This window comes from Pristiophorus japonicus, chromosome 8 (genome assembly GCF_044704955.1).
Source record: "Pristiophorus japonicus isolate sPriJap1 chromosome 8, sPriJap1.hap1, whole genome shotgun sequence".
NCBI classification, from domain to species: domain Eukaryota; kingdom Metazoa; phylum Chordata; class Chondrichthyes; family Pristiophoridae; genus Pristiophorus; species Pristiophorus japonicus.
This window is the reverse complement of record NC_091984.1, coordinates 72,411,037-72,424,921: the sequence shown is the minus strand read 5'-3', so window position 1 is coordinate 72,424,921 and position 13,885 is coordinate 72,411,037. Positions and strand designations below refer to the sequence as shown.

At 47.9% G+C, this 13,885-nt stretch overlaps 1 protein-coding gene across 1 annotated transcript in view; it reads left to right on the top strand.

The window, feature by feature from the left end:
• The window catches only part of patj (PATJ crumbs cell polarity complex component), a 446,032-nt gene that overhangs the window by 336,846 nt on the left and 95,301 nt on the right, over positions 1–13,885 (top strand). Inside the window, exons 29-30 of the mRNA XM_070888230.1 lie at positions 7,727–7,825; positions 12,944–13,036. Of these exons, the coding sequence (XP_070744331.1) occupies positions 7,727–7,825; positions 12,944–13,036 (192 nt within the window). The remainder of the gene's footprint in view (positions 1–7,726; positions 7,826–12,943; positions 13,037–13,885) is intronic.

The window sequence follows — 13,885 nt, the reverse complement described above, 5'->3', positions numbered from 1 at the left end:
CTTCACTTGCTCCATTCTACTTTAGTTTGGAGTACGTTTTCACTGTGGAAACTTTGAAATCAGGCGTCAGTGGCCGGACACGCCCCCTTTTGAAGAAAAAATTCTGTTCCAAAGTAGAACTGTTCTAACTGACTAGAACTGCAGAAAAAAAAATGTGGAGAATTGCGATTTCTAAGATAGTCCGTTCTCCACCAGTTGCTCCTAAAAATCAGGTGCAAATCATGTGGAAACTTGGGCCCATAATGTGCTGTTCCCATTAATATACCTTCGTAAAAGTTGAGCCTCGTTGGAATAAGGTGTAACTGGGTTTTTAACAGCATACTAAGTCATAATTACTGCTGAACAATTTGGCTCTGGAAAACTAATTTTTTATTTGTGGTATGTGAAATTTCTCCATTCCATGATAAAAATTCCATAGATATTTAAAAATAATGTATTTTAATTTTTTTTAATTTATTTGATATTTCATCTTCTACCTTAATCCCATGTCTATGTCAGAATCTTTATTTCACTTTCTATAAAATTATAAAGAAAGAAAGACTTGCATTTATATAGTGCCTTGCATGACCACCGGACATCCCAAAGCGCTTTACAGCCAATGAAGTAATTTTGAAGTGTAGTCACTGTTGTAATGTAGAAAATGTATAAAAGGTGAATGATAAAACCTGCTTGTTACTTCCTGCTTTACTGTCTGAGAATTCTTCAATGTGATTGGCTGCTTAACCCGCATGATGACATCACTGTTGCTGGACACTGGAGGTCCCCTATAGTTGATGCCAGAATGAAATGAAAGTCGGGAATGGTGGAGCCCGCTAAAAGTTTGTGGGCAGATTTCTTTGAGGCCAGCAGCGAACGCCATCACTTCGCTGCTGAAATCCGGGCCAATATCTTGGGCCCAAGTTTACACACGATAAAAAACGGGCGCCCCTCCGAGCTGGGCGCCCGTTTTTCGCGCCTAAAAAAAATCGCGCTATTCTCGAGCGCCTTGCAGCTCCATGTCTGCCTGGCGTGACGTGCAGGGGGCGGAGCCTAGCACTCGCGCCGATTTTGTAAGTGGGAGGGGGCGGGTACCATTTAAATTCGTTTTTTTCCTGCCGGCAACCCTGCGCGTGCGCGTTGGAGCGTTCGCGCACGCGCAGTGTGAAGGAAACATTGGCACTCAGCCATTTTTGTAGTTCTTTGTAGCTGTTTAATTTTTGAACATTTTTTAATAAAAGCACATTGCCATCAGCACATCAGCACTGAGAAGGCTGCAGGAAGCCTCAGAAGTTGAGCAGCCATTCCCGATGCCATCGGGAATGGCTGCTCAACTTCTGAGGCTTCCTGCAGCCTTCTCGCTGTCTCCTTCCCGCCCGCCGTCTGGAACGGCTTCCTTCCCCCTCCCCCCCCCCGCTGCGTTCGGTCGATCGGGCCCGCACTCCCGCCCACCCGCCGTCTGGAACGGCTTCCTCCCCCCCCCCCCCCCCCCCCACTGCGATCGGTCGGTCAATCGGGCCCGCACTCCCTCCCTCTCGCCCGCCCGCCGTCTGGAACGGCTTCCTTTCTCCCCCCCCCCTGCCGTCGGGAACGAACGAACGAACTTGTGAGGCTGGCTGAAGATGGTTTATTTAATCTTTTCTTTGCTTATAAATGTTTTTTCAGGTTGGATTTATTTGTATAATATTTGTAGAAGTATAAATAAGGATTTATTGTAGAATTTAATGACTTCCCTTCCCCCCCACCTCCCCCCACCTCGTTCTGGACGCCTAATTTGTAACCTGCGCCTGATTTTTTAAATGTGTAGAACAGGTTCTACAAAAATCTTCACTTGCTCCATTCTAAGTTAGTTTGGAGTACGTTTTCACTGTGGAAACTTTGAAATCAGGCGTCAGTGGCCGGACACGCCCCCTTTTGAAGAAAAAATTCTGTTCCAAAGTAGAACTGTTCTAACTGACTAGAACTGCAGAAAAAAAAATGTGGAGAATTGCGATTTTTAAGATAGTCCGTTCTCCTCCAGTTGCTCCTAAAAAATCAGGTGCAAATCATGTGGAAACTTGGGCCCCTTAAGTGGTCAATCTTTGTTCCAATAGAACCCTTTAAAATATGGTTCAGCCTTTAAAAAGTCTTTGAGACACAGAGGCACTTTACTTGGAACAATTAACAACAAGCTCCATCTCATGCACACACATCAATGAGCACCTGTAGTGTCTGTGACAAGTGTTGCCCTCAGATTATGCGGTGGCATAACAGCAAGGTGATGTACTTCAATTCTTTCTGGCACTTGTGTGTGATCGGTGACCGTTCTGCCAAATTAATATACATGTTAGTAATCAGCAATATAGGCTTGACTGGATTCTTTCTGATCGACTTCAACTACTGACCGAATAGAAGACAGTTTCTCAGAAAACAATTGCAAAAGTCATTTTGAGAATGGTATTTTGGCTTTAAAATAAAAACTTTTAAAGAAATAATAAACGATAGACATAGATATCGCATTTTTTGTCATTGGGCCTAAAATTCCGCTAGAGGTCTTCCCGTGGGCAAACTAAAGAAAAACGGTAAAATACTGCGCACTTACCTGTTGCTGCTGTGCCCGCTCGAACTTCCGAGCCTGAGGCCTTCACTCCTACGCATCAGAGCGCGGGCACATTGGGAGCTGTAGTCACATGGCTCTGGGCAGCCAATCAAGGTACAGTATTTTCTCATTCATAATGATGGGAACTCCGTAAGTTGGAGTTCCCATTATTAATGAGAAATCCCCCCCCCCGCCCCCCCCCCCCAAACACACACACAATCAATAAAAAATAGAAAAATGCTCGACATATTTAAGAATCATTTAAAATCATAAAAAATAATATTTTCCTGACTTTTTTAAAGATGCCTTAAAATAAACTTACCGTAGTGGGGAGGGTTTTTAAATAATAAAGTATGTGTATATTTCATTTAATTTTAATGCTTTTATGTATTTTTAAACACTTGCACCTGTAAAAGTAGACTATACTCCTGCTTTTTCAGGCGCAAGATTTTAAAGGACATTTGCAGGGCAAGATATTCGTAAATATTGGAAATCTTGCTCTGCAAGTGTCGTCACACTCAATCTGCAGATGATCTGTCAAGCCAGAAACTTGACAGATCGGAAAAGCCGGTTTTCAGCGCATGCGCATTGCGCGCTGAAACCCAGCTTTTCTGAGGCATTCCCGGGTCCGTAGGAACTTCATACGGACCCTGGACATTGGAATTTCAGGGCCACTATCTGTCAAAGAAATTTTTAAGAAAACTAGTGTTTTTTTTTTATATAAGGTACTACACCAGGCTAGTAAAAGTGTTTTTTTCTCCTCCTTTCTCCACTCCCATTTTTTTGTGCTCTGGACATGATGACACTGGCAAGATCGCAACTCTTGTCCCTCCCCAAGTGCCCTGAGACAGTGGTAGGCCACTTTCTCTCTCAATTTTTTGTAGAACTGAGTGGGTTGCTTGGCCACTTCATTGCCACATTAGGAATCAATCACACAATGTGAGATTGGAGGTAGGTGTAGGTTTAGACCATGATTAGGAGAGGAGGAGGCCGAAAGTCAGCCTCCCGAAAAGGCCTCTTACTGCCGGAAAGCGGCGGAGTAGCGTGGCTGCCGATTTGCGGTTGAATGGCCTCCCGCCAACACAATTCACATTGGGGGTTTTTCTAATGGTCCCCACTTCCGCCCTGCTGCTGCCAACCCCTCTTAAGTGCGTAATCAAAGCGCGCATCGCCAATCTCCCGCATCTCCGTATAAATTCACCTGCAAAAATCTTCATCCCATTGTGCGATGCCCCCGCCGGTTTTTCTGTCGGTGCACTGTGTTTTCCGTGTGTGTGGCATGGCTGTGCGACGATTATTCAAGAGGAGGGCGCACTGCCGTGGCCGGCATGTTTTTTTTATTTGTCAGCCAACTTCCAGGTCGGGCTGTCAATTATGCCCCCAGGTTCGACCAGGCCGCCCGGCACAGCCTCTTGGGTGTCAGGCCGCTGGCCCAGCCGAAACCTTCCCTGGTGGCCCAGTGGACCGACGTTTAAAAAGAGCTCTCCTCTTTGAAGTGAAAGGGGAGAGACGTGGTGACGCACACGGTCATGACGTCATCAGCACCAGGCGGAGACTCCGTCCTGCCTCCACTTCGGCCCCTCTAGAGTGCTCACCGCCGCACTACCACCCACATTATGACCGGCTTCCGGCCCGCTCCAAAAAAATTGCCGAAGTGTTTAATTTTGGGAAAGGGGCTACCCCATCCCACAGCAGTGGAAAAAACACTTCAAGTGGTAGGTGCGACCCGTTTCAGGCGGACCTGAATTTTGGCCCGAAGAAGTCTTAACTGGAGTGATAGTTGAGCTGGGAGTGCCAGGATTTATCCCTAGTAACTACATGAGCAGTATTATATTCGCACATATCAATCATATCTTCAGAACAGATGGACATTTTTTTTATTTATACAGAAAGATGCTGAATAAATGAATTAGTACAATATTATAAATTGTTATATAAACACCCAATAGATCAATAGCTACATTATTATGTATTTTTTCCCTGACATTTACGGCAACCTAGAACCAAATTTAAGGGTTTCCAAACAAAGCTACTGAAAAATCCACACAAGTAAAGTTTTATTTATTTCACAGGTAAAGTATATATAATTAATAGAAAAGCAAAATACTGTGGTTGCTAGAAATCTGAAATAAAAACAAAAATTGCTGGGAATACTCAGGTCAGCCATCATCTTTGGAGAGAGAAACAGAGTTAATGTCATCGACCTGAATCATTAACTCTCTCTCTCTCTCTCTCTCCACCAGAGGAAATCAAGATATACATGTATTTAGCAGCTCATAAGTGAGAAGAAATTCTGAGATGAGGGGGAAATGGCATGTGAGAAGAAGGATTAGGATTGAGCATATCATTGTTGTCCCCAAGAACTTCAGCTTGGACCATTGCCATGGCCTCGGTCACTTTCCGTCCAATAATGTTGAGCGCACTCTTCTCCAGTTGGCTCAAGGCTTGTATTGCTGCTTGCGCCCCCCCCCCCCCCCCCCCAGGTCTGCCGCTGCTCTCAGCGATTGTGAGTGACCTAAGCCTGCAAGAAAAAGGGAAGTATGTCAGTGAGTGTAGTGCAATGTGTTTGGGTGGCCCTCAAATCTTATGGTCTACAGGGCTGTAGTGATATCCGTCCTCAGGTATGGCTGAAGCATGGACCATGTACAGTAGACACCGCAAGTCGCTGGAGATATTTCACCAACGATGTCTCCACAAGATCCTGCATATCCCCTGGGAAGACAGGCGCACCAACATCAGCGTCCTTATCCAGGCCAACATCCCCAGCATTGAAGCACTGACCACACTCGATCAGCTCCGCTGGGTAAGCCACATAGTTCGCATGCCAGGCACGAGACTCCCAAAGCAAGTGCTTTATACGGAGCTCCTTCATGGCAAACGAGCCAAAGATAGGAAGCGGAAACGTTACAAGGACAGCCTCACTGATAAAGTGTGACATCCCCAATGACACCTGGGAGTCCCTGGCCAAAGACCGCCCTAAGTGGAGGAAGTGCATCTGGGAGGGTGCTGAGCACTTCGAGTCTCAACGCCTAGAGCATGCAGAAATCAAGCGCAGGCAGCGGAAAGAGCGTGTGGCAAACCAGTCCCACCCACCCCTTCCCTCAACGACGATCTGTCCCACCTGTGACAGAGTCTGTGGCTCTCGTATTGGACTGTTCAGCCACCAAAGAACTCACTTCAGGAATGGAAGCAAGTCTTCCTCGATTCCGAGGGACTGCCTATGATGATGATGATTGGGTGATGTGCCTGCCATAGTTGAATAAGTGTCAGTGTGTGCAACGTGTGAGATGTGGGTGAGAGTGTTGCAGCAGTGGTATGGTTGTGAGAGTGAAGTGAGGGTGTGATTGTGAGGTCTGAGTGGTGATGGGTAGAGATGGGACTGTGGTGCATTGAGCAATGTGTGAGGCTTGTGGTATACATGCTGGGATATGGCATTTGCTGAAGCCTTCACTCACCTTGACCTATCGTTTGAGGTCATTAAACTTCTTGTGGCATTGTATCCAGGACCTGGGGACCACGCTGTTAGCCATCACGTGTGCAGCTATCATCTCCTTCTAGAGGTATGGGCAGCCCACTTCCTACCTCTCTACGGCCACCTTCAGAGCCACATCTGAGAAGCGTCTAGCTCTCTCCCTCTGCTGCTGCTCAGCCATCTTTTGCAAAATTTGTTCTGCTTCCAAGTGGAGCTCCAAATAGAATGATAATGAGGTGCTGCTGCATCAAAGAAGCTCCCTTTTAAGTAGTGGAGAAACCCGAGGCCAATCATGACTTGCAATTAGACTGCACCCAATATTAGCCCACCTGTTGAGCGGTAAGCCAGTGTGCAGTGGGGTTCATCACAACTTGAGCCGCCTCGGGGAAATCCCCTCCGTGCCTTTCAGTTCTGCGCGGAGGGGTTTCCTGTACGGGCTGCTCCTGCACACTCTCAACTTTGCCATTCTCGCCTGCCGTCCGGACACGCCATGGCGTACCATCTTGCCGTCCGGAGGAGGCGGGGGTCCCCGATGGAGTGCACTCTACGCGGGAGTCCTCCCACTATTTATCGGGGACTTGGCCTGGAGGGTGGTGGACGGAGCAGTCCCGTGCAACAAATTTTTAAGTCAGTTCACGGGCTCCCAGGCCGCCTGCAGTTTCTGCGGTCTGGAAGAGTCCGTGTTCCATGTTTTTATTGAATGTGCGAGGTTGCAGTCCCTGTTCCATTATTTAAAGGGGCTGCTCCTCAATTTCTGGTTGCACTTCAGTCCCACACTCCTGATCTTTGGGCACCCTGTGCGGAGGGGAGCGGGTAGGTCCGAGGGCCTCCTCGTAGGACTGCTCCTGGGCATGGCCAAGGGTGCCATCAGCCGGTCCAGGCAGCGGGCGGTCGAGGGGGTCGTTCAGCCTGACTGCTTGCCTCTCTTCCGCGCGTACATCCGCGCCAAGGTGTCCTTAGAGATGGAGCACGCGGTGTCCACCGGTACGCTCGCGGCCTTCCGCGAGAGGTGGGTGCCGGAGGGACTGGAGTGCATCATCACCCCCGGCAACCAAATTTTAATTTGATTTTATGTTTTAAAGTTTATTTTGTTTAATTGCCGGAGTTTTTAGTGTCCCCCTCCCCTTTTATAGGGGGCACTGGTAAAATACGGAATTTTAATGCCCTAAAAAAAAACCTACAAAAATACAAAAAAAAGAACAAAAAAAAAGGGCCTTGCAAAATATTTGGAGTGTCCCCCAGATCGGGGGGCACTTGACCTCATGTTTATTTGTTTACTCTAAAAGAGTTGCAGTGGGGTTCGTGCTGAGATCAGAACTATAATCATGTAAATGAGCAATCAGCACTAATTTTGCGTGCTAACGACACCACTTTGACCCGGCGTAGCTAAATAGCGCTGGGCCATGACACCGCACATTTTTGTGCCATATCCAATTTCTAGGGCACCCGATCCAAACCCACCCATTTTTGGGGGTTAAAATCCCCCCCCCCCCCCCCGGGTAATTGAAATGAAGGGTGTTCAATTCCCCAATACATACATTCCTCACATTGATGAGCACAAAGAATAAACAAGAGAAAACACAACTCCTCCAGTCCTCACAATAAAAGAAAGTAAGATTCTGCTTGCTTGGTTTTCCAAGAAGCATTGAAAATGTTTTCTCTGAGTAGTGTTACTGCAGTAATCCATGATCTGTGTTTAGATTCTAGATACCACAGGAGCCTTGTCTGCCCTGGAACAATCCCCCTCTCAATCAGATTTTTCAAGTTTCAAGAATGTACAGCATATACTATTAACAAAGGTGAGAAAAGTGGTACTAGTCCAAATTGATTTTTAAATTCATATTTTTAAACAAAGTTCTTATCCTTTGTGCAGGATATTCTTGATGTTATAAATCAGAAAAAATGTAGCAATGAATTCCGAAGTAATTTTTCAAAGCAGTTTGATCAAAATTAGGACAGTTTTTTTTATATGCTGCGTTTTGTTTTAATTGACCCAGATCAGACTTTGGCCATCTATCGCCTCTGTCTCTGTAAGTGAAGAGACAGGAATTGTAATAAATTACACCTGCAAAGCAACAATGTAAAACCTAATACAACGACAACAACTACTTGTATTTATATAGTGCCTTCAACAGCAAGAAATGTGAATGCAAAGCTCTGATTTGAATTCCTCAAGTCTGGTAAAGCTAAGTTTGTATTTGGTTTGTGCACAAAGTATCTAACCAGCCGAGTATCTTACTGACACCCACTGTCCAAGCTCAAGAATAAAGGATAGCCACAGAGGTTTGGAACTGTAGCATAGATGTCAACTTGAGCTAAAGATTGATGGAGCAGGGTAGAGGAGCACTACACAATTTGCAGTATACTTCATGCACGTGCATTGAAAGTAGAAGGGATGATTTGTAAAAAAAAAAATGAATATCTCTAGAATGATGCTGAAGCATTTATAATTTAAAATGAATTAATTATTTTACTGCAAAATTTGATATAAAAGATTTTTTGAAGTCTTGCAACTTTAAAAAAAAATCTCTGAGGTTCTGGATCTGAAGTAGGAATTAACCAGCAGCTGGTAACCAGAACATACCAGTTCTCACCAAGTCAGCTGTGTCAAATACTCCACTTTGTGAAAAGACTGACAATTCAATGCGATTGAATACATGTTTTCTTTTTGCTGAATTTCATCTCATTTATAGAGGCCAAAATTGATGAAAGCTCAATTCCGCCCGTTTTTCAGCGGTACCCGGGTGGTGCTTTCTTTTTTACCGTCCAGTACTGCTGGGGCCGAGTGGACGGGAGATTCATCCCGCTTTTCTCGGCAGGAGCAGGAGCGGAGTGCAGTGGGCAGACGAGGCCTTCTGGGAATCATCGGCTCCTGAGTTGTGAGCATGCGTGCGCGGCTGGTGAGCTCTGCCCCCCCCCCCGAGAAGCAACGAAGAGAGGCCAGAGACTGCCGACCTGAGAGCGCTGAGGGGGGAGAGGGGGGCGGGGGCGGGGGCGGGGGGAGGAGGGGGGAGAGAGTGGCTGGTGGGGGAGAGGGTGGCGGGGGCGGGGGGAGGAGGGGGGAGAGGGTGGCTGGGGGGGGGAGGAGGGGGGAGAGGGTGGCTGGGGGGGGAGGAGGTGGCTGGGGGGGGAGGAGGTGGCTGGGGGGGGAGGAGGGGGGAGAGGGTGGCTGGGGGGAGGAGGAGGGGGGAGAGGGTGGCTGGGGGGAGGAGGAGGGGGGAGAGGGTGGCTGGGGGGAGGAGGAGGGGGGAGAGGGTGGCTGGGGGGAGGAGGAGGGGGGAGAGGGTGGCTGGGGGGAGGAGGAGGGGGGAGAGGGTGGCTGGGGGGAGGAGGAGGGGGGAGAGGGTGGCTGGGGGGAGGAGGAGGGGGGAGAGGGTGGCTGGGGGGGGGAGGAGGGGGGAGAGGGTGGCTTGGGGGGGGAGGAGGGGGGAGAGGGTGGCTTGGGGGGGGAGGAGGGGGGAGAGGGTGGCTGGGGGGGGGAGGAGGGGGGAGAGGGTGGCTGGGGGGGGGAGGAGGGGGGAGGAGGGGGGAGAGGGTGGCTGGGGGGGGAGGAGGGGGGAGAAGGTGGCTGGGGGGGGAGGAGGAGGGGGGAGAGGGTGGCTGGGGGAGGAGGAGGAGGGGGGAGAGGGTGGCTGGGGGGGGAGGAGGGGGGAGAGGGTGGCTGGGGGGGGAGGAGGGGGGAGAGGGTGGCTGGGGGGGAGGAGGGGGGAGAAGGTGGCTGGGGGGGGAGGAGGGGGGAGAGGGTGGCTGGGGGGGGAGGAGGGGGGAGAGGATGGCTGGGGGGGGGAGGAGGGGGGAGAGGATGGCTGGGGGGGAGGAGGGGGGAGAGGATGGCTGGGGGGGAGGAGGGGGGAGAGGGTGGCTGGTGGGGGAGGAGGGGGGAGAGGGTGGCTGGGGGGGGAGAGAGGGTGGCTTGGGGAGGAGGGGGGGGTGGCTGGGGGAGAGGAGGGCTGGGGAAGGTGGGGGGAGGGGGAGGAGGGGGGATGGCGGTTGCTGGGGGAGGAGGGGAGAGAGGGGGGCTGGGGGAGGAGGGGGGATGGCGGTCGCTGGGGGAGGAGGGGGGAGGAGAGGGGATGGCGGTCCCTGGGAGGAGGAGGGAGGAGGGGATGGCTGGGGGAGATGGGGGGATGAGGAGGAGGGAGGAGAGAGGTTGGCGGTCCCTGGGGGGGGGGGGGGTGTGGGGGAGAATGCAAGATCGCTGTGGGAGGGGTGTAGAGAGAGATCGCTGTTGCGGGGCGGGGGTAGAGAGAGATCGCTGTGGGAGGGGGGGTTAGAGAGAGATCACTGTTGCGGGGCGGGGGGTAGAGAGAGATCGCTGTTGCGGGGTGGGGGGGGTGGTGAGGGGAGGCGAGAGAGATCGTGTTGGGGCTGTGGGGTGAGGGGAGGAGAGAGAGATCGTGTTGGCGTTGGGGCGGGGGGAGAGAGATCGCTATTGGGGGCGGCGGGGGTGGTGGAGGTGAGAGATACTGGGGGTGAGAGAGACTAAAATATTTTATAGTTCATTGATAAAAGGAGTAAATAAAGCTTTATTCGACCATTTATAAAATAACATCACTCTAGTGAACACACACACAATTTCCAGACTCTGGTTATATTGCCATTCAAACTGCATTGTTGGCTAACACTAGAAAATATTAGAAAACCAATCCATTAAAAAATATATCAAACTATAAAGATCAGTGTAATATCAAACATGCCACACTTCTGTGAAACAATTATACCTGTCATCTCTGTGTCCATACCGTCCATTTAAGATCCACTTAAACCACCTTCTCCAGGACGGTATGCAGTTCCGGTGGTATGTCGGCAGTAGGTACCTGTTTTTTGATGAAACTTGTATTTCTCGGTGGTAAACTAGTGGTCGTGGGCGGTATGTCGAAGAATTTTGAGGCATTTAGGAGCTGTTTCTGATATAGATGCAGTTTATACCCAAATAGCTAGAAACAGGATTTACGAACGAAAGTGTGCTATTTGCACCCAATTTTCCAGGGTCAGCTCGTTGTCATAATTATCTATAGCTCCAGGTGCAGAGTTATTCGTGTACAGGGAGAAAACTGGTGGTGAGTGAAAAATTGTATGCAAATGAAATGTAAACAGATGGGGACAATTAAAGGAGAGCATCACAATAGTTTAATTAAAAATTCTGAAAGCCTTTGTCGAGACTTAAAATGCTCATGAATCCATTAGAAGCCTGCGCAAGGTTGTAGGAGGAGGAGACAGGAAAAAATGCAGGGAAAGGAAACCCAAGGTGAAAGCATGCATCTGCAGGCAGGTGCTGGAGAATCCTGTTTTATGGGTGCGGGTAATGGCAGCACAAAGGGGTTGGTCGTTTATTAAAACAGCAGCTCCTTTCCATCTGTGCTAGTAGCGGCTGCAGTGAAATCACCAGCAAACAGAACAGGCTGCGTAAATAATAAATAAATGAGATATGTCCATCTACAGTTGAGGACTGGCGTAAGGAATAAATCTGACTTTAAAAGAAATTTGGGCAGCGGACGGACCGCTTTTACTTGAATACACTAACAAATATATTTGTAATAAAGATCACTCTTTTAGAAAACTGCATGTGTTCTACCACAATAATTTTTCATATTTACATATGCATTGTGTGTGTAAGGCTTCCCGTTATGTAGTAATGGTACATGTATAAATGGCTGGTAAATCAGGAAACACAGCTTATAAGGTTAGTGGTGAGATTCCACAGGAAGGACACATTGCCATGCTAACACATTGGCTTGGTTAAGCATATATAGCAGTGCCTTACCTGTCATTAAGGTCACCAGCTGCCACTGCAAGGTTCCCTTTCCTCTCAGTGCCACTCCTGTGCTAATCGCTGGTATTGCTGTCTCTGTGTACTGTAGGTTGTGCTAGCAGAGATACTGAGAGGAGTGGAAGACTTGGTCTGAGAGGATGTAACGGAGAGAGAGAACCACTCAGTTTGTGCTGATTTTTTTCAGCAAATACTGGAACACTGACTGGACCCTAAAACAGATTTTTGAGCGATAAGGGAATAAAGGGTTATGGGAAGCAGGCAGGGAAGTGGAGCCGAGTCCATGATCCGATCAGCCATGATCTTATTAAATGGCAGAGCAGGCTCGAGGGGCCAGGTGGCCTATTCGTGCTCCTGTTTCTTATGTCCTAATGTTCTTAACCTCTTGACTGCCAGCCTGAAGCACTGATAGCTGACATGTGACTAATGTGGAAAATTACACTATGCAAAAATAATCACTCATGTCAAATCTTCATAATTTTTATTCAATCTTCTCTAACAGAATCATGTACTGTAATACATCTATCAATGTGACATACAATAATAGATTGTATTTCAATGTCTTGCTTCAATAATTGGAGCAAGCTTTGGATATTTGGGAAGACTTGACTTTTTCTTCCCCCACCCAAAAGCATCTCTGGTATAGTTCCACAGGCACTAACCACCCTAAAGTACTTCACCCTTTAGCCATGTTTCATGTATAAGCTTAGATGTAGAGTGTTGGCAGGTTTTTGAATCTTGGAAGGAAAGCAGGCAGCTAATCTCAATCCTGTTCCCATCTTAGCTTCCAATATGTATGCTCTCTAGAAACCTATAGATAGTGGTCAAGAACTAAAATCCTGGTGGATTTCTTCTCTTTCCACCCCCCACTGGCAACCGTTCCAAGGGCACTAAGTCCAAGTGTGCTTCTACTGGCATCCTTTTGGAGATCAGCTAAGAATACAAACTAGGACAGTACATGGAACTTTCTGATCTGTAAGGCAAAGATCCACTGTACAGTATACATCAGCTGAGCCATTGGGGAAATCTATAGCATATTACTTGATAAGTTATTAATGACTCATTGAATTGCAAAGTGATGAGCACTCAATGAGCACTCAAAAGTAATTTAAGTGTAAAATATTGAGTTCTCAAATCTAATTTATAGGACCAGAGTGGCCTTGGTCTAGCTATCAGTGAAGACAACACAAGTGAAGGAGTCATCATTAAAAGCCTTACTGACAAAGGAGCAGCAATAAAGGTAAGAAACTGATTTAAATCAATTCAGCATTTCTTCTTCTTAGGCGGTCCCTCTTTTCGAGGATGACTTGCTTCCACACCAAAAAGGGATGAGTTCAAAGGTGTTTCAATGAAGGACCTGACATTCCAGATCCCGAACTACATATTGAAGCATGGAAGATGCCTGTGCGTGGATTTTTTTAACGTGTGGTGGCCATTGCACACCAGCCATTTTAAGTACTTGCTGTTTAGTCAGGCAAGTCAGAGGACTGGCATTGAATTCTTACACTATGTACAGATCTTTTTCAACAATGTTGATACTTTTTAATGTTAGCAAGAGCCAACAGCACTGACTGGGATTTTTTTTTAAGTTCCACAATGGTTACAACTAATCTGCAGCAGGTGCATAGTGATGTAAGACTGCCACCAGTCATGTCTCAACATTTGCCAGAATTCAAAACTAGTGAGTTATACTACCCAATTTGTTTCAATGCTAAGGTGAAACAGCTTTGCATAGTGTCAATTTTATGGTACAACTGGCCCTCCTGCCATCCCAAGATCGATCCAATAATAAAAACATCAATTTGCATTTATATAGCACCTTTTAATGTAGAAGTATATCCCAAGGTGCTTCACAGAGATGTTAGGGAAAAAATAGATGCCAAAGGAGGAGATAGTCGGAGGAGTGACAAACAGCTTGGTTGAAGAGTTGGGTTTTAAGGGGGAGGAAGAGGTGGAGAGGTTTAGGGAGGGAATTCCAAAACACGGGATCTAAGCAGCTGAAGGCATGGCTAGCAATTGTGAGGCGTCTGGAGGAAGTGTATGGACAAGATGTCAGAGTCAGAGGAATGAAGTGCTTGTGCAGGGGTTA